Raw genomic sequence first — 21,761 nt, forward strand, 5'->3', positions numbered from 1 at the left:
TGAGATTTCTAAACTTTTCCCAAGTCACTACAAAATTATCAAACCTACTTGATGTTTAAAGCTACAATGGCTACACAAGTACTTCATCCCACTTTCGTTCTTATATCAAGTTCGTAGTTTGGTAGAAGCGAATACCACCCTTAAAGCCGAATTAAAAGATGCATTTCAATGTTTCTTAACAAACATTTGATCGTACTTCAACGGGAAACCACACAGACATTTCTAAGTCTCTCTTGACTTTAAAAGAAGAGATTCGTGCCCGAGATCCTCAGTTTCATGTCTCGATTGACATCACTTAAATCCCATAGATATAACTTGATTTATTTCTTCTTCTTTGGCACACCCTTGCACGAAAGTCTATTGACTTTCCAAAAGTCTTGTTTGTGGTCACTATGGCTTATTCCTCTTACAGGATGTTAAGGTATCTCGCTTCCACATGGGATTATTCAGGCGAAAGGAGCTTCGTTTATTACCTTAGAATATGATGCGTTAAAGGATAATATGAAGAGGCGGGGAATGGATAAGATTTCAAACTAAAGGCGCTTGAATTTGAAATGTCACCAATTGATCATGCCGCCTGACACGCTTTCGAGGGTAACAGTTGTCAAATCACGTCTAATCAGGCGTCGTTTCAGAAAATCATGCTTACGTTATCATTAAGGATTTTCTCTCTCCTGGTAATCGTATAAACGTATTTCTCATAATTCTTTTCTCCTTCACCACTTACAAAATCTCTCGAGCATTCAAAAGGCAAATACTCTCTCTACTGTTCATCTTCCTCTTCTACCACTGAATACTCTGAAGCAGCGGTCAAGGTACTGTTCTTTACACTGGTCAAAGAGCATCAGGAATCGATTAATAAGGCCACCAAAGCTATGGAAGCTTCTACAACTTCTTGTAAGCAAGCGACCGAAAATGTCGAAAAACTAATCTCAGATGCTCGATTATTTTTGGAATCTCTCCAGGAGGTTGCCGAAAAGAATGCTAATACGGTAAACGCTACTATTGAGAAACTCACCACTTCGCTCTAGGCTGAGAAGGAGCATTTTGAAAGCATTCGTACAGGGCTTAAAGCTGATAATACATAGCTCCAATCTTCAATCAATTCTCGTCTTGACCAACTCCAGACTGAGTTAGCCGTGGAAAACAAAATCATGGACGAACTGGCTCTTCGCACTACTCAGATCAAAACTCAGACTCTAAAGCTCAACCAAGCCAACAAGGTTATGGATGCGCTCCAGTCTGAAAAGACAGTCATGAAGACATGTGTGGGTGATGTCAGTATCCTACTCACCAATCTGCTTGATGCTCATCACTCAATCCTTACCATCAGTGTCCGCCTACACTTAGCAGAAAAACTCCGTCCAACACTTGAGATCCTGCATCGCCTTGAAGGTGTTTCCGAGGCGGGTGCTCATCCGAAACAAGGGGGAGAAGTAACTCAAGAACATCCTACTCAACCTTCTCCTACTCAACCTCTAACAACTGAAACAACTCAGACTCCTCTTAAACCGAAAGTTACCAATGAACCGAAGGGTAATGCAGCTTCGAGTTCCAAAGGAAAGAAAATCATCGACGAAAGTGAAAAAGAAGAAGAAACTGAAGAAGAGTTGTTAAAGCGAAAGCAACATGATCGAACTCTAAATGAAAATCTCAAAATTGCACGGGAAGCCGAAGAGAGGGAACGAAAAGAGAAAGAAGTCCATGACATGTTGGAAAGCAGAAAAACTCTCTTTCCATTGTGGACGTTGGAAAAGTTACTGAAAGAAGCAATCGAGTCTCCAAGCACTCATTGGCTTGAGCTGGTTATTTCTTTTGACTTGGAGAATTCTAAAGACTCACAGTTTGATATGCCAATCACCCGAAGGGCATTTATTTTTCACAGCTTCGAGCCGACAACATCAATTCCCTCTCCTGACGTGAAAACTGATCGGTCTTTAATTGATTACTATCTTGCTTTTTCTCAACCTCAATACTTGACCACCAGTGCACAGAAGATTACATTGGTCAAAGTTCTAAAGCCAGTCGCTGCAGGAAGCTTTATCAATGTGAAGTTTCGGGTGACTCGAGGTTCTGAAAACTCGGTTCATGAGATCTCTCTTGCTGATCTTCTGAAACTTAACCCCCACGATTGGATCCTGCTCACAAATTTTCTGCTAACCGAAGAACAGAAGTATGACGCTATTCTTGCTCACATAAAGCGAATGCTGGTCTCATACATACATGAAGTCGCGAAGCTGGATCTGGAGATCGCCTCTGCCTTGAGGAAAAAGCCAACTGTCAAACCAATTGGTAAAGCAAGTGATATGAACAAGATGCGATTGGGCAAAATAGACACGAAATATCTCACAGTGATGTTCACTCGTGGAGAAAACCAAAAGTGTCTGTTCACCTTACCCGACACCTGTTCTCCACTACCTGTTTGGAGCACATCTTGAATATTATAAACAGGTGCAAACAAAATGACGATGCTATTAAGAAGAACTTTAATGACATGCTTCGTTGGTATATCAGTTTTCGTCATACTCTACTGGCTATCATACTGAAGCTGTTCAAGACAGTGAATAAGACAAAACAGCTACAGTAGTAGATTTCTCTCGCCTCAATTGACGCAAAGGGGGAGATTGTTGGGTATAGAAGATTGCGTCATTGGGCTTTTTGCTTTAGTCCATTTTGTATACGGTTTTGGGCCTGTCCAGCCGTCATTTATTAGGGTTATAGTATCTATATATAGTGCATGCATGCACCGTGTGTGAAGTAGTCGTTGATATCATTATTGTAACCCTACCACACCTCTACAGTAGCAATTCTTAATAGAGTTCTTCTGAGGTTGTGGCTTATTAATCATTTGACGTCAATTTGATTCATCTTGTGTTCTTATTTACTTTGTGTTCTTGTGTTGCTTGTTAAGAATCTTATCGATCTTAAAGAGTTTTAGCCTCATAAATTTCGTAAAAAGGTGCACACTTCGTCCCTACAAACATGAAACGACTATATTACATTTTTTATTTCTTTTTCATTTAATTTTCAGTTTATTCTTGGTTCTTTTGTTATTTTAAATGTAATATATCGCCCAAAGAGTACTCCAACAACTCTTTCTCTCATTTATTTATCCTTTAAGAACTTCCCGACGACCTTGGACATCTCATATAACCGCCACCGGAGACCATCGTTCACTGCTGCTAACTACCACTGTCCACTGTTGACTACCACCGAAAACCACCGCTTCTCTCCCTCCCCTATCTCTCTCTCTCTCTCTCTATATATATATATATATATATATATATATATATATATATATATATATATATATAATTTGTCACCTCTTTCTTCCATATCTTATTTCTCAACCCTGACACCACTACATATCGCTGCCAACACTTCTTGAAACTTGTAATCAACATGCAATAGAGCTCGATCTGAAACCTCATACGGCGGTTCAAAACCCTAGACAGCGACAATTTTAGATCTGAGGCGACGGTGGCTTTCATGATCAGGAAAATGGAGTATTCCCGACGGTGGCTTTCACGATTCATGACCCTTTGACAATGAGGTTGACGATTTTAAATTGTTGGTTTTAAGGAAGACGTTGTCGTCGTGGATGAAATCATCTTCGGTGGTTTAAAACCCTACTCGACGGTTTGTAACCATCCTCGACAAAGATCTTAGATCTAAGACGAGGGAGTATTATCACCAATTTCAATCACATGAAATTCCTAGATCTTTTAAGATTTTCATTGAAACGTCAATGACATGTTTAATCTCGGATTATGCTTTTACCAATTGTGATTGGGATGTCGAGGATCACAATTAAGATGTGAATAACCATGAAAACTCGCTCAAACACCCCCGATCGATTTATAATCTCTCATTGATGTGTCAGTTAATCACACATGCTCCATCAACGATTATAAATACGAGTTGTTTCATCATTTCATCTGTATAGTCCCATATTAGTGTCATAGTGTGGCGGTTAACCACACACCCTCCACTAACGACTCATAAAGTAATGATGTGTGTTTTTATGGATTATCGTACAATTTCTCATTTTTTTTCCTAAAGTAACTAGAGTGAGATTTTAAAAGAATGTTCTAGTGCTTTACAAATTATACTTTTAAATTTTTAATCTTTTATGTCTTATCAAATTCGTTCGACTAACGACCCTCCACCATGTAAAGGAGCGGTGGGTGAAAATGACACATTCAACGATTATTTTATAGGTCGTTTCCTTATACCCCTCTTAGAGCATGAATTCGTGAATGAGACCTACTATTGATTCGACTGACTTTTCTTATGCATATATGTAACATCATGATTTTTCACCCAAATTTTAACACTTTTTAACAGATTACATTTACGGAAGACTTATTAAGAATATTTCAAAAACATCACCAATGTTACTTTCATGACAAAACAAATCCATCATAGTTTAAAGTTCACAAAAACAATATGATGAAAACCCAACATGTCCAAAATGGTATCATATCTAAAGATACTAAACAAGACTACCCAAAAAGCTCCCATCCTCACCAATGCATCATGTCAGACTACATGTTCCAATGCACAACAACCAACAAGCAAAGAACAAGTGTTACCAAAAATGAAGTGAGTCAATTATAATACAGTGTTAAAAGAACACACATATCATAAATGGATCACAAAACACATTCCCACACAATCAAATACTCACAAACAAGACATAACAACATCACACCACATATGCAATACTGTTTAGCTCAATTAATGTTATTCTTCCTTTATAGCTTTTTTTTGTTAGTTACTCTCCTCCACCACATTGTAACTAATTTTCTATCTTTTCACCGCTATAATATTATTATATAATATTTTTTTCTCCGCTTTATTTTACTAATTACTCACCGCTTACCATCACTGTAATTATTAAAATAATACTTCCTAGTTAGGGTCTAATTATTCACCGCAAACCCCCAAGTCAAGTACTCCATTCACTACTAATGTGACCAGAACGACCCAATGCACTAGGTGAGGCGCAAATCTCACCCGTAATCATTGCTCCCGGTGCGCATCGTTCGCTATTCTGAATTTGCACATACATATACATGCGTTGTCGTTAAGGATTGGTACAAACGGTGACAATTCCACCACGTTACACCTCCCAATCACACGTGATGTTTGCGTTGGCCCCGCCGCTTGACCAACATCACTCCAGTCCACCCACCGTTCGGACCATGTCTCGAATGATCTCCTAGAAAAATCATTCGACACCGCTTTGGCTTAAGCTCTTTTCCCGTAGGTTTCATTCAACCCATCGGATCCCCTCAATTATCCATATAAGGTATATACTTATGTCTAGGTTACTACCCTTCGCCCCGCTAGTGTATTTCCTTTTTAAAATTTTATAATAATTAATCAATTAAGGAGTTACACTTTTACTCTCTTCAAGTAATCATGGAAATATTATGAATTTTCTTTTATTAACATATTACTTCTTTAAGAGTTCATTTCATGTAAACATGTAACATTTATATAATTATTACATTTTACATCACACCACTTTCATCCACAACACTTCAATAATGGTTTTACATCAATAGCATGTTTGTTCTAAAACAACTTAGGCAAATATTATCAAACAAATATTGATATGCTCACATAACATAATATCCATGTATAACACTCAATATAACATGGCCTTATCAGACATCTCACATCAAACAAATAAGAAACTAACATGCAAACACTCTAGATTCTCTTACACATAAAGCAATACAACATCCATGACTCAAAATACATTTCTTTAATGGGAAAAACAGAGTATGTTGCGAAAAGAGAAAACACCATTAAGGGCTTGAGTTTCCTCCACCATTAGGCCACATATAAATACCTTTAGGGACTGTTTTGAGGACCTTTTGGATGGTTCAAAACATGTTCTTTTTACAGAAAAATATTCACTATAATTGAGATAGAAATCAACATGAAATTTTGCAACAACAAAGAAGATAATGATTCCAAAACTTTGAGCAGTTCATTGACTTGATTAATAACAGCCTCATAAAGTGCAGCGTAAAGGTCATCAAAATACTCATTCATGTCGGTCTTGATAAACCCGAACAACTCCGGTATCTGCCCCCGGATAACAATCACAACCTCAGAAGAAATCAACGCCCTAATCTCATCCTCAGTCATCAACGACCTATCCTGGCCACTCGCTCCAGCTCCTGATCCGGATCCCCTCCTGAACACCATATTGAAAATAAACCAGAAAATATCAGACAAGGCGCAATTCATACCACATGATCCATTCTAAATAACGAAACCCTAAGGGTTGTGACTTCCCTGTTACGCGTATGAGTCTTGCGCTACCGGTAGTACGTGCCCATACTACCTTTCACACTTACCCATATTTGTCTCAGAAGATCATCACAGCGACCTTAAAAACACACACTAGAATACACATACATCTTATTCTCACTCCCTAGAGAAAGGATAGACATTCCTCAACTGGCCGCCTGCTTACACATAACCCATCCATGAAACTTCCACCAACCCTGCAGCGCTCGTGTATGTTAATCATACATAACATTGGATCCTATAGACAGTCGAATACTTGTATCTACCCTAAGCCCTTCCTCAAACAAGAACAAGAAATAAGGCTAAACCAAACATTCTTAGGATATAGAATCTTAGTTATATACAACTATGATGTATACACTAAGAAACTACAGTAATGATGTCAATTCCATACAAGAAAGAATCCTAGGCTACCAGGCATAAATTATCAGGCAATTCTATCATGCAATTCCTGAAGTTCCCTAGCCTACCACTAGAATGTTGTTCTAACATAAACATAATATCAAATAACAGTATGGGTAACTTGGGGTACACTTTCTTGCTCCGGCTGATCGTACACATTGCATCCTTCCTTGGTTACTTTTGAATACAATTTTGAAAATCAGTTTAAAAACTTTCAATTCCCTGGTTTGAGGATGAATTCACACAAATGTTCATCCAATTCTCTCAAACCAAGGCTCTGATACCAACTTGTAACACTCCAAAACTCAAAGAAATTTAAAATTTTCAAAATCAACCATTAATCAACATTGTTTACAAAAAGAGTCATTGTTTCAAAAGCATTATTTCACATCAGATTTTTCCCAAGACCCAGTGACATAAAACAGTAAGCTTTGTACGATCACACCTTTGCTTTCCTACGATCCTCAGAAGTACCTGAAACGATAAACTAAAAACTGTAAGCCAAAGCTTAGTGAGTTCCCCCAAAGTACCAACACACGCATACATATAACAGCATATACTGAGTACATAGCTAAAAGACTGGATTACCCCCGAGCCCACAGTATGAGTCTGGCATGCCTATTGGACCCTCAGCTCATATCTGGATTGCTCCCGAGCCCACAACATAAGTCTGGCTTGTCCTCGGGGCCCACAACTTATGTTTGGATTGCTTCCGGGTTTGTTGACTACCACACAAAGCAGTACAACCTCAACCCAACCATACTATGTCGACATATTCATAACAGATAAACATATACCAACAAACAGATAAACATGCAGATCTTAATAGATCACTACAACATAGCAGCATCCTCTAACATGATATATAATCTGCTGGGCCGACATTGGTGCCTTCGAACCGCAAGTACAGTGTGGAAAACTCACATCTCAGTCGGAATGCAAGTTGAATAAATCTCTGCTCCGAAAAAAATCGGCTCAACGATCACCTAACCAAAAACCAAGGAACAAATCTCAATTAACAGCTCAAAATACCCAAAAAAACCCTAGGTCTAACTGTTGTGTTTTAGTTCAAAAATAGTTTCATAAACTAGAAAAATATGGCAAACAGAAGACTTAAAATTTCGAACATAACATAACATTTATACCCACCAAGGATCTTCTTGCAAGTTATAGAAAGATTTAAACACCAGCCAAAGAAAGGATGAAGAAATAACAACTTTTGTTGTTCTTTGGGTCATACTGGGAGGCTTGGAAGTTGATGAAGAATGACTCAACTTGATGTAGATGCTAGTCCAAAACCTCTTAACTCTTAAGCTTGAAGTTCATATGAACTTCAAGAGAGCAAAAGATAAGCAAATATTCTTCAAATTTTTAGCAAAAAACTAGAGAGAAGTAAGAGGGGGAGAGAGGTAACGTTTTTTAATCTAAAAAAGCACCAAAAAATGAAAGCCTTCATGTTATGGTCTTAAAGCAAAGGTAATACCCATAAGGTCTTAGCACTTTAAGACCTAACATGTCCCTAATGTTCCCATAACTTTAAGCCATGCTTTCTTTTGATTTAAGTAATCAAAAGATCATGCTTCTTTTATTCGTTCTTATAAAATATAAAAGAAGACAAAAGTTTATAATTTTTGTAAACTTCTTTTATAAAATATAAATTTTGTCTTTTGGCTAAAAGACAAAAAGTCCTTATGGTCCAAAATGATGTACATGACTTATTAGTTCATACCATATGAAATAATATGTTACTTGTTATTGTAAAAATAATTATTTCCATGAAATAAATATTTCCAATTAATTATAAGAGTTTATTGAATATTTATTAAAATCAATTTCTAATAAATAATCAATGATATCAAGTTGTTGTTAGTGTGACCCATTAGTATCATATGGTAATTAGCAATATCACTTTAATATAACTCTTGAGCATACTAGACCTTTCAATCTTGGTCAAAACTCTGGTCAAAGGTCAAGGTCAACGAGTCAACTCGGTCAACTCAACTGAGTACGCAAGACGTACTAAGCTCCTACGGTGGGTGTACACAAGCCTTGACCGGGATCAGGCGATTGACCCCGTATGCGCGGCGTACGCTGGGTTACGCACAACGTACACACCAAAGTCCCTTTTCCTTAATAAGAGCTTAATGCGTTAATGAAGAAATAACTAGGTCCATAAGAGCATGCCATTCTAGAGCATGCATAGGGAAGAACTAAGCATCAAGATCTCATTTTTATGACTCAAGACCCCGCATTGGGTCTGAAAGGACGACTTATTTGGTTAAGAGCATGCCATGCTCAAGAATCACAAAGGGTGGGACCAAAAATGCGCTAAATGAAGAAATAACTAGATCCATAAGAAAAGATGATCAAGCTAGGAGCTTTTTACCTCCAGAAGGTTGCTAGCAAGGTGAGAATCTCAGATCCAAGCTTCTTCCAAGCTCCAATGTCCTTCTACTACATTATCCTTCTTCAAGAACACCACCAAAACACACAAATGAGCTTAAAGATGCACTCTTCACACTTAGGGTTCGCTAGAGGGACAATTTTTAGGTGGAGGCTGATGAGGGTGAATGTCTTGGGGCCATAAAGAGATTATATATGGTGCAAACCCTCAAAACTAGGGTTTTGGTCTGAACAACGTACGATCGACGTACCTGCTGAGTACGCCCGACGCACGTGTGCGAGTCTCGCTTTCTCATGCATGAGTACACCATGCGTACACTCCGAGTACGCACGACGACGGACCAAAAAGGCAAACTTAACATATTTAGGGTTAAAAACGAACCTTCTCGGGATGTGTGTTACATTTTGCCACCTCTCTCTTCATTCCTGGCCACCGATAATTGGCTTTCAAGTCCCGATACATCTTTGTTGCAACCGAATGTATTGAATTCTTCGATTTATGTGTGTCTCACAACTATGTGTCACGAACACCACCCACCTTAGGGACCCATACTCGCCCTCGAAAGGTCCCAAGTCCCCGATCATCCTCTAACAATAAGACCTGCTTCTTAACCATGATCTCACTCTTCACATGATCCTCCTTCAAATCTTCCTCTTGAGCAACCTGAATCTGTTAAAAAAATACCTGAAACTACTACCAACCCCATAGACTTCAGGTAGTATGCCTCTCTTGGTTCTTAACGACTCAGCATCAACTACTACATTTGCCTTCCCAGGTAACTAGTTTTTGATGTTATTGTTTTAACATGTTTTTGTAGATTATTATTTGACAATATTATTTTTTTATCTATTTTATATATTTGATCACGAAGAGAGGAGATTTGTGGACGTAAACTTGAGAATGCAATCCCTTAATTTTATTAAATATCTTAATACTTAAAAATCAAATATTAAAAAGTGATCTAACCAAATTATTCAAATCAAACTTTTATTAAGTCAAACTATTTATAGATTATTATTTTAAAAAACAAAATTATTTTGGATTCTTTCACATCGAATGGATCGAACCCGACCCATCCAAAAGAACATCCCACGAAGGCACGAACGCGAGAGCTCAATCATACCCGTTTTCCAGGAAAGGACTAGTTGTATTTGAAACGGCTTACAATTTTCAGAATTGGGACAAGTTGTAATTGAGAACAAGGATTACAACAGTGAGATTCAATTAATCGAATCGGAAGTTTCAGTTTTCTCTCGAAATTGTAGAACCAGATCTCCGATTTTGACCTCGTTCTTCTCCGATCTTTGCGGCTGATACGGATCACGATTTCAATCGGTAAGAGTTTAAAGTTTAATTTCCCGTTCAATTTTATGGATCTGAATGTCTCTTTGGATATTTTTTTTGAAAAAGTCGTTTATTTATGCATGAAATTTCTGCATAACTTGAACCCTAGGAAAATGGGCTTATGAAAATTTTATTTTACAAGTTGATCCTCATATTCCAGATCATGAATACATGGTATTCGTGTGGATTTGCGATCAGTAATTACAACGTTGCTCCTGACATAACCTGTTTGCTTTTACAATTACCTTTACGCCCTTTTCATCTTATATCGTATGGTGTTCGTGCGTGTCTGTATCTGTCCGATTGCGTAATTAGGCTGTGTGTGCTCTTTGTTATGATTTCGGAACTTACTGTTTGAGATTGAGAACGGCTAAAAGTTGTTAAAACATCATTAGTCAATATAAATCAGTGAGAAACAATGGTGGATTAGGGCAAACAACCTCACCAAATCAACAACGAAATGGTAAAAAGCATCAGTACATGAAGTGCAAGGCTTCTGTACATGAAAAGTTATATTTTAGAATCTTAATGTCTCGCTTTGGAAAAAGAATCGGGTTTATGATTCTCCCTGATTTTCCATGTTATACATAATATGCTTTCAGCAACGTGATCTTATTCACTTCTTTGTTCAGGGTTCCTTTGTTTTTCTTGTTGTTGAATGGCGTCCAGTTCTAACAGAGGTGGTGGCTACTATGGTGCTGATCCATATAGATCAAGGTGCTTGCTTATCTTCTTGATTTTTTTTCTCAGTGATATAATAGGCTTAATAGCTAAAGCATAATTGCCTATAAAAAGAAAACAAGTGAAGAACACTATAAATGTAATTTGTCAACATGGCTATTTGAGCCCTAACTTGATCTTATTAGTACTCATTTAAACATGTTGACAAATTCAAACTTGTTGACAGAGAAGGACTTAGCACCAGACAAGGGACTGGTTCTGATGAAATTCAACTGCGTATTGATCCAATGCATGCTGATCTGGATGATGAGATCAGTGGCCTCCGAAAGCAAGTTAGACAGTTAAAAAATGTATTATCAATTTCTTATGTTACATGACCTCACATTATATTTTTCTGATGGATGTAATATAACAAAATAAATGCTGAACAAATGTTAAAATTAAATATTATTGTTGCATTACAGGTGGCGTCAGAGATTGAGTCAGAGGCCAAATTCCAGAATGACTTTATTAATCAGCTGGTATGTTTCTTGATGTGGTATACATATTTTAACAATAAGATCTAAATTGCTGTCTGATTTTCTTAATTATTTACATTTTCTACGAATAAATAAAAGTAAATTTAATTATAATTTGAATGTTGTTGCAGCAAATGACACTTATAAAAGCACAAGCAGGAGTGAAGAACAACATGAGGAAATTAAACAAAAGCATTGTTCAATCCGGTTCAACCCATGTTTTGCATGTTGTTCTCTTTGCTCTTTTTTGTCTAATGCTCGTTTATTTCTGGTCTAAATTTTCAAGAAGATGAGCTCACCTATCACCTCCTAACTTCCTTTTATTATTCCTTTTATGAAAAAAGACAGAATAGCACATACTACCTAAAAAGCAAGCGTGATTTGTTTCATATGTAAACATTATAACTTACTTCTGCATAACTCTACAAAACCATAAAGTCAGTAAAGTTTTCCTCTTTTTTTATCTATATTTATGCTTGTATTGTGATGTGGTTGTAAAAAATATATTATTTGTTGAGAACACCTATGCATCTGTTGGCAAAAAAAAAAAAGATCTGTTGATAAAATGAAGTTGTGTTGTTGGCATGAATTCGTTTTGTTTTGATAAAATTGTTATTTGCCACATCAATACAATGTTGAAACAAAGATACTTACTAGAGCTATTAATGAGAGAAATGTGGTTTATTTGCTTACATTAATACGTAGAATCCCTTTATTTATCTACATACACGAAGACAATGTCGATTTAGTAACATGGGGTTAAACGAGCTAAAAGTCGTCCAAAGTGTATTTACTAACTTTTTCAAGTCCCAAATCACTTTATTAAAAAGAATAAACCATCATTTCGAAGGATAATAAAAAAAAATGCCAAAATGAGGAAAGTATCATTGTCCACCTTCTAGAATGTATTACAAGATAACCCCTCATTACTTTAAAATAAACTTTTGCTTTTTCTAAATGGTTAATGTTTACTTAAAACCCATGCATTTTTCACATTTGATTCGAAAGGTCTTTTATTTGTTTTTTGGCACCCTAAAGTCCATGTTGACTTGCTAAAAAAAAACCTTTTTTCCGACCAATTTCAGAGGTAAAAATTGATGTGGCTATGTATCTGATAACCCTGTGCTTAGGGGTTGTACATCTCAACTTTTGTTTCAGCAGCCCTAGATATCTGCTTCTTGTACGTTTGCTTTTGTTTTATGATGGAACAGATGATGAAAACATCATCATGAACGTTATTATTTGGTTTCTTTTCTTCCATATGTTGGATAAGGGGTTGTTGGGAAGCTGTTAACCAATCATCTATTGCAGAATCCAATGGTTTAGGATCGGATGAGGCTTCTTGTACAATTTCAGGTCCTTTAGATGTATCTTGTTCGGGTATTGAAATACCAAAAACTTGTATTACTTCAGTTTGAGCTCCATTGGTGACCAGATTATTAGTTGAGTGCTTTCACTTCATGTATTCCAGGATTGCAAACAAGCATTGTTTGCTGGATATATGAGATTCAATTGATTACACAAACCTTCATTCATGGAGGTATATCGACAAAAAAACAAATCAAATTGATCTCGCAACATCATCATAAAAAAAAAAAAACAGATATTGCACTTTATCATCTCTTAAATAAGACTTCAAGTAATAACTCACGTATACTTTTACGCTTAAAGACAAAGAAAATGGATATGATAAAACCCATGTGAACAATTTATTACTATTATTCATATTCATTCAGAGTCTGTGCTTGCTTGCTACAGTTTCCAGATTTAGAAAGACAAGAGAATATAAGAAAAGAGCAAGCAAACATATCATAATACTAATAATAGCAGGCCCTCCAAACCAATCTACACAAATCATCATCATCATCATCATTACTAGCTTATATTTACATTCACTATATATACCAACTTCTTCATTCTTCATTAAGATTCAGTAGTAAGTCAAAGTTAGAGAGAGAGAGAGTCAAGTCAAGTCAACATGCTTTGCAGAGGTGGTTATTGGTTGTAGAAGAGCACTGTTCTCTAATGGGACTTGTGGGTACACATAATCGGCTCCTCTTGGGTTCTGATATTCTGACATGCGAGATTGCAACTGTAAGTGCATCAACCAAACCACTATCATCATCCTCATCTTCTGAAACTGAGCTTCTAGATGTTGTTAATAATATTAATGGAGATGATGACTTCTTCATTCCATCATCCATCATCACCATCTTCTTCTTTCTACTTGATTCCAACTCCACTACAGTTGATGTTGATGTTGTGGCTGTTATCACATGCTGCTGCTGCTTTGACTTTGACTTGAATGATAGAGACCTTAAATTGCGCTCTGTGTAGAATATAATCCATGGATGACCTGAAACAAAAACCACCATGTATTAAATTAAAGAAAATGAAAGTCTGTTAAAAGTACCAAGTGTTATATTATATTGTACTTTTGGCGTTTTTTTAGTAAAAAAAATTCAAGAAACTTACTTAGGACTTCCTCGGCTGATATTCTGGAATCAGCATTCCGGGTGAGAATGCGTTCTAGCAAATCACGGGCGGGTTTGGAAACGGAATCCCAGATTCCGGTGTGGAAATTGAGTTCCCGAGTTTTGATTGCCTCAAAAACATCTTCCAAAGAGTCTCCTTGAAATGGCAAAACACCAACTAAAAGGGCATGCAAAAGAATTCCAGCACTCCATACATCTACTTTCTCTGAATAGTTCCCTGTTATCACTTCTGGTGCAACATATGCTGGACTTCCAGCCAATCCAGCTAAGCTCTGACCTGTTATTATTATTATTATTATTAGTATTACAAAATATAACTAAGTTTTAAAATCAAAAAGATATCAGGAAGAAATGAAAGTAGTATATACTATAATAAACATATGAATGAAAGTATGTTGCTAAGTTTTTTCCTAAAACGCTTCTTTTACAACCTAACTCCAAAAATCCACTGTAACATGTATCAGATTTTCACCAGCCTGTGGACACTGAAGTTGAGAGATTGAGTTAGCATATGTTGGTGATACTCATGATGACATCAAACAATTAGCTTTACCAAAAATACAGTTTTTTTTATTACTAATGAAATCCCAATTCCCAAATACTGTAAGTCAAAATTTTAATTATCAATGTGCATACAATAAGGGAGGTGTTTAAAGTAATAATTCCAGTACATGTGCACTTTGATGGGTAAGTATTGACGCATGAATGATAGTAATAGTAATACATAAAAAAGGTGACCACAATGCATGAAAGCTCCATAAATTTGCAAGGGTTAGGAAGTCTTTGTGTTAAGACATATTATTAACATTTCTTTTGGTTTCTCAAAAGGCAAATGAAAATCAATTGCGACTTTATGCAAGATAAATAAAGAAAAAACACATAAATTTAGACCCAGATGGCTGAAAAGACTAGTGTACCATTTGTGATCCTCATTGCCAAGCCAAAATCTGCAAGCTTAATTTTCCCTAAAGCTGTTAAAAGAATATTCTCTGGCTTCACATCCCGATGGACCACACCCATATCATGACAGTATTTAATCACCATCATCAACTCCTTGAATATATTAGCAGCTCTTTGCTCAGAATACCGACCTTCCTTTGTCATCTGATCAATCAATCTACCTCCTGAACATAGCTCCATAACTAGATGAAATGATTCTGAATCCTCATACACTGCTTTCAATGTCACAACTCCTGGATGCCCTGACAAATGCTGCATTATCTCAACCTCCCTATGAACTGTCTCCTCACCTTTCACCAATGTTTTGCATGCAAACTCCACACCACTAACCTTGCACCTACATAACCAAACAGACCCAAATTTACCTTTCCCAATCGTTGCACCCTTAATATAATCCTCTGCGATCTTGTTCTTCCTACCCATTTGAGTGGCTACATCGATACACCCAATTTTCCTCTTAATCCCTCTACCTGATAAAACCAGAGACGAGGTTGCACAGGGAGGAGCAGTGGCAGCAATACCTGCAAGCCTATTCTTGCATGATCCATTAGAATCACCGCCACCACAGATCACATCTTCCTTACAACACCTTTTTTTCAATCTAACATAATCTTCTAAAGAGTAATGACACTTGAGATTTGATATCAAAGACTCTGAATCACCGGTTGATTCCACGATTTCCTTTCTATTATCACTCCATAATAGGTCACTACCTTTTCTCTTCTTCCTCATCAAAACCCTTAAACTAAATATCTATATAAACCTAATTTCACTTGCGATTCCAAGAACACCCTGATTCGCTCCTACACGCCATAAAAAACACAAAGATTAATAGCAGATAACCCAAAAACATAAGTAAATTGCATGTGGATCGATTTGGGTGTATGATGAAATGGTATTAAATAATATTATATCAAAGTAAAATTAAAACGAAAATTAGGGCAAAGAGATGAACCTCGAAGAAGCGGCTGTGTCGGGGAATGCAGATTCAATGAGTTAGGCAGAGATGTAGGGGAAAATAAACAAGTGTTTGATGGAATTGAAGGTAGAAAGAAGCCCTAAAACACTCGGGTGCCATTGATGGATGGATCGGTTGATTGATGAAGATCTGGGTACGCGTAGATTTGGAGGGGGTTTAGCGAAATGCCTTTTTATAGATGGAATCGACGTGTCTCTAATGCCAACGACCCGGATGCGTTTTCTATTCTTTTCTTTTCTACCCCGTATTTCTTTATTAAATATAAATATTAATAAATTAATGTATATAATAATAATAATAATAATAATAATAGTGCATTTTACGTTTTTGGAAAATGTGTTTATGCATAAAATAATAATATACTCTCATCTATTTTTCTAAGCTACATAAAATAATTTTTGGTAAGGGAAATTTATAATATGCTGCTATGTGACATTGAGATAATAAAAGTACACATGAAAGCAACATATTTTTTGTTATTACGGGTCTTTAATTATTTTACCACATTTATGATCATTTACCATCGCGTATTCAAAATAATGAATAGTATAATTAGCGTATCCAAATTAGGATATTCTTAAATTTTTCAAAACTTCAATTAATATATTTTTATATTTTCTAAATAAATATATTTTATATTATAATTATATTCTAAATTTTATTAGATATAACTTTTTATTTTATAGTTTTTTGAATAGATAACTTTTTTAATTATTGTAAAGCATATAAGATATACTTTAAACCAAATAAATTATGTTTATATGCACTTTATTTAACGATATTTATATTTATTTCGTTAATTAACATTTATTATTATTAAACATTTTTTTCTTTTTTTATTTATCAATTTTATAAAAAATAGGTTTATATGTATTCATAAAAAACATGTATGAATGACTCGTTCTATTCTTTCGAACCAAACATGATAATGAAATATAATGCTCTAGTTTATCGATTTGCTTATTCTAGTACATTGTGCGTTGCATTCTTTGGCCATTTCATTCCATCTTAGTAAACATATGCTTAAACTTTAGAGGTGCACAGAAATCAGATTAAGCTCATTTTGGACTTATTTTATCTCGGAATTTTCATATTTCGAATTGATAATTATAGGAATTTATTGAATATCTTTAAGTTTCTAATATTTTTTTTTCCAGATTTTTGTAGTGAAATGATACAATTTTTTCGAATAAAAATATGGATTTAAATTTTCAAGGTATCTAAACTCAAATCTGAAAAACTCGGGTTATACAAAGCGGATATTTTAGAATTTGATATAAAAATAATATTTTTTGCATGTCATCTGCGAAAATGTAAGATACATTTAAGAGAATGTTGTTTTGTGAGATAGTTCTAACATTTTCGTAGATGGCATATGGAGAAAATGTTATAGATATGTGAGAAAACGACATTTGCGTAGATAAAGAAACATAACACAATATTAAAACGACGACAAAACTTATTGTAACATGTAGATTGTATCGTTTTCTAATTTCTATAGAGAGAATTTGTCAGAATATGCAAAATTAATGTGCAAAAAATGAGTTGTAGAAAATTTTACCTCTGAGAGGTTAGATAGGGTGTAGTTGAGATTTTTGTAGAAGATATTATTTGCGAAAATCCTTAAAACAATTGTGTTGATATAAAAATTTCCACAAATAGATTCTGTTGTGCCATATGCGAAAATAATGATTAATACGGTCCAAATTTTTACTTAAAACTTGAAAAGATAAATGGGGTTAAGATTATTTTTTTTCTTATCTTAATTTACCTTAATTTTAATTGAATTCCAATACATGTTTTTTTTTCAAGTGCAACACTTTATATCTAAAACTAGGCGAATGTCCGCGCGTTACACAGAAACACTTATATAGTTGAAGTCTTTACAAATATACGTTTTTTTTAAATATAACAATAACGTTGTTGTTAAATTTGATATAATAATTCGTATACTAAATTGATATAATATATTAATTATTTTGAATTATATGATAATATATACATCTATTATAACTGCATAATCTTAATCGTTTGAATTACTTCTACCCGCGAGTTACACATGAATAAAATTAAATATAATATATGGTTTAATGTTATTTATAGTTGTTGTTACTGTTAATTAATTTTTTAAAATTTATTTGCTTAATGTTTTAATTTCTATCATTATAATTATTTAAAACATCAAACATGTTTTTTGATTTTAAAGGTAATAATATAATCATTTATATAGAGTTATTTTTAACTATTGTTATTGTAGGTTATTTTAAGCTACTTATTTGAAAACTTTTAACGATTATAAAAATATCTTTAGGAAATATTTTAGTTAAATTGAGATTACAATTTAGTTTTTGCATTTATCACTACAATCTATCACTTTTAACTATTTACAAAAATTCTTTGGTTTTTAAGTGGAACTGAAATTTATATTTACGTTGACACTGTAATGTTATATTTAAATTAACAGTTTAAGTATTTTGTCCAAATTGTTCAAAAGTTGTAGCTTTAAACTGATAATGGTTTACATACAACAACATTTTAAATATAATAAATTAAGTATAATATGTTAAAAGTTAAAGACATAACTTTATAAGTAGAGGTAAATATATTATTTTAAAATTGAAATTTAGTTTGTTTATGATTACACTATTGATTTGATATTTATTTAACCTTATTAACCAGCTTATAATCATTATTAAAAACACGCTACAATTTATCATTTTTTAACTATTTACAAAATATTTTTTAGGTTGTTTAAGTTAATGTAAAATTTATATTTAAGTTGACCCTATAATGTTATATTTAAATTAATAATTCAAGTGTTTTATACAAATTGTTTCAAAATCGTATATTTAAAATGATAATGGTTTACATTCAACAATATATTAAAACTAATAAATTAATTATAATATGTTAAAAGTTGAAAAAACATAACTTTATAAGTAGAAGTAAATATATTATTTTAATATTGAAATTTAGTTTATATATGATTACACTTTAAGTTTGATATTTATTTAACCTTATTAACCAACTTATAATTATTATTAGAAAGAAACTGAAAAGTCATGGGAGTTTCAAATGAATGTGGTGAAAGGAAAAATGCATGAGAGTTTTAAATGAATGTGGTGAAAGAAAAAATGTTTCATTTATAAGTATACTAGGCGAATGCCCGCGCGTTGCGCAGAAGCATCTATATAGCTGAAATTTTTACAAATATATGTTTTTTTAAATATAACAATAATGTTGTTGTTAAATTTGATATAATAAATCGTATACTAAGTTTATATAATATATTGATTATTTTGAATTATATGATAATATACACATCTATTAAAACTGCATAATCTCAATCTTTTGAATGACTTCTACCCGCGGGTTACTCATGAATAAAATTAAATATAATATATGGTTTAATGTTATTTATAATTCTTGTTATTGTTAATTAATTTTTTAAAATTCATTTTCTTAAGCTTTTAATTTCTATCATTGTAATTATTTAAAACATCAAACAATTTTTTTTTTATTTTAAAGGTAACAATATAATCATTTATATAAAGTTATTTTTAGCTATTGTTATTGTAAGTTATTTTAAGCTACTTATTTGAAAATTTTTAACGATTATAAAAATATCTTTAGGAAATATTTTAGTTAAATTGATATTACAATTTAGTTTTTGCATTTAGCACTACAATTTATCACTTTTAACAATTCACAAAATATTCTTTGGGTTTTTTAAGTGGAACTGAAATTTATATTGAAGTTTACCCTGTAATGTTATATTTTAATTAACAATTTAAGTATTTTGTCAAAACTGTTCAAAAGTTGTAGCTTTAGACTGATAATGGTTTAAATACAACAACATATTAAATTAAATAAATAAAGTAAAATATGTTAAAAGTTAAAGACATAACTTTATAAGTAGAAGTAAAAATATTATTTTAATATTGAAATTTAGTTTATTTATGATTACACTTTAGGTTTGATACTTATTTAACCTTATTAACAAATTTATAATCATTATTTGAAAAGCACTACAATTTATCAATTTTAACTATTTAAAAAATATTCTTTGGGTTGTTTAAGTTGAACTAAAATTTATATTTAAGTTGATCCTATAAGGTTATATTTATATTAACAATTTAAGTATTTATACAAATTTTTCAAAAATTGTAGCTTTAAAATGATAATGGTTTACATACAACAACATATTAGACCTGATAAATTAAGTATAATATGGTAAAAGTTAAAAACATAACTTTATAAGTAGAAGAAAATATATTTTTTTAATATTAAAATTTTGTTTATATATGATTACACTTTAGGTGTGATATTTTTTTTAACATTATTAACCAACTTATAATCATTATTAGAAAAAAATTGAAAAGTCATTGGAGTTTCAAATGAATGTGGTGAAAGGAAAAATGAATGAAAGTTTCAAATGAATGTGGTGAAAGGAAAAATGTTTCTTTTATAAGTATACTAGACGAATTCCCGCGCGTTGCGCGACGCAGGTTAAAAATATATTGTTAGAATATAGTTTTCAGACACCTTTTAGTTAATTCGATTCATCAATTTAGGTTCTTTTATTATTATTATTATATTTAATGTTTTCCTTTTAACTATGTTAAAAAATATATATTGAATTTTTTAAACATTATTTGATAATTTACTTTAGGTTTTAAATTTTACACTAAAATTTTAAGCTTATTTGATATATTAATGTAGGTTATTTATTTAACTATATATTGAAGTTAACAAATTAAGTATATCATATTGATAAGTCACAAATTCTTCCATTTATGATAATGTTTACAACTAAAAGCATATTTAAGTTAATAAATTAAGTATATTGTATGGAAATATGAAAAGTTTGGAGTTTTAAATGAATGTGGTGAAAGAAAAAATGTTTCCTTTATAAGATAGTATGCCGATGATTATAGTTTTAATTTGTAAGTCATTGTTATATATACAATTATTTGATAATTTTATAAACCGTTTAAAATTGTGTAAATTATATATCAAACGTATGATAATCTATATATAACGGGTAACAAAATATATGAACAAAAATATGAACTACAACGTTTAGTAACATAAAAATACAAAAACATCTACTATAACATTTGTATTAAAAAAGATATATATACAACGAATAATAAAAAATATGAAAAATAAACACTACAACTTTTAATAACATAAAAACACTAAAACATTTATTATAACATTTATATTAACTTTTCATATTTAAATCACAAATCTTTTCAAATACATTAATGTTTTTAATGAGCAAAACTTTATAACCTTATAAAAGAAAGGAAAATAAAAAGTTACTAGTGATTACTAATTAATAATCATAAGTTAAAAACTCTTGAGTTGTAACTAATAACTATACATAAATTAAAAAACTCTTGAGTTGTAGTGTGAATTTCAAATGAATACGGTACTTGGAAATGTGTATTTATTATTTTTATTGTTGTTGTTGTTATTATTATTATTATTATTATATTCGTCTAAATAATTGGTTTTGATGCATCATTTTAATCCCTTCAATTATTAAACATAAAGATATTTAATTATAAATTTATAACATATATAGGTGCATATATATGTTAAACAAATCACATATAATATATATTTTTGTAAATGTCATA

The 21,761-nt window shown here is 32.8% G+C and overlaps 2 protein-coding genes across 2 annotated transcripts; one reads left to right on the plus strand and one right to left on the minus strand.

Annotated features, from left to right (window-relative positions):
* Positions 1–10,180: 10,180 nt before the first annotated feature.
* On the plus strand, positions 10,181–12,146 carry LOC145131983 (bet1-like protein At1g29060). The gene is made up of 5 exons (XM_079066626.1): positions 10,181–10,471; positions 11,113–11,197; positions 11,388–11,511; positions 11,626–11,682; positions 11,811–12,146. Exons 2-5 carry the CDS (start codon positions 11,139–11,141, stop codon positions 11,970–11,972), a joined length of 402 nt encoding a protein of 133 aa, XP_078922752.1. The 5' UTR covers positions 10,181–10,471; positions 11,113–11,138; the 3' UTR covers positions 11,973–12,146.
* A 1,214-nt stretch (positions 12,147–13,360) lies between these two features.
* On the minus strand, positions 13,361–16,318 carry PEPKR2 (phosphoenolpyruvate carboxylase-related kinase 2). Its single transcript, XM_079066632.1, has 4 exons — positions 16,090–16,318; positions 15,092–15,937; positions 14,155–14,451; positions 13,361–14,035 (listed from the first exon to the last, which is right to left on the minus strand). The coding sequence occupies exons 2-4, from the start codon at positions 15,864–15,866 to the stop codon at positions 13,653–13,655; spliced, it is 1,455 nt and encodes a 484-aa protein (XP_078922758.1). The 5' UTR covers positions 15,867–15,937; positions 16,090–16,318; the 3' UTR covers positions 13,361–13,652.
* Positions 16,319–21,761: the final 5,443 nt, after the last annotated feature.

The sequence above is a fragment of the Lactuca virosa genome, chromosome 1 (genome assembly GCF_052849685.1).
Source record: "Lactuca virosa cultivar CGN04683 chromosome 1, Lactuca_virosa_CGN04683_v6, whole genome shotgun sequence".
NCBI classification, from domain to species: domain Eukaryota; kingdom Viridiplantae; phylum Streptophyta; class Magnoliopsida; order Asterales; family Asteraceae; genus Lactuca; species Lactuca virosa.

Excerpts from the sequence above, each read along its gene's own strand:
- LOC145131983 (XM_079066626.1), top strand. The coding sequence starts at position 11,139 with ATGGCGTCCAGTTCTAACAGAGGTGGTGGCTACTATGGTGCTGATCCA. Across the intron at positions 11,198-11,387 it reads GCTGATCCATATAGATCAAG|AGAAGGACTTAGCACCAGAC; the intron begins GTGCTTGCTTAT and ends ACTTGTTGACAG. Across the intron at positions 11,683-11,810 it reads ATGACTTTATTAATCAGCTG|CAAATGACACTTATAAAAGC; the intron begins GTATGTTTCTTG and ends ATGTTGTTGCAG.
- PEPKR2 (XM_079066632.1), bottom strand. The coding sequence starts at position 15,866 with ATGAGGAAGAAGAGAAAAGGTAGTGACCTATTATGGAGTGATAATAGA. Across the intron at positions 14,452-15,091 it reads GGCAATGAGGATCACAAATG|GTCAGAGCTTAGCTGGATTG; the intron begins GTACACTAGTCT and ends TAATAATAACAG. Across the intron at positions 14,036-14,154 it reads ATCAGCCGAGGAAGTCCTAA|GTCATCCATGGATTATATTC; the intron begins GTAAGTTTCTTG and ends TTTTTGTTTCAG.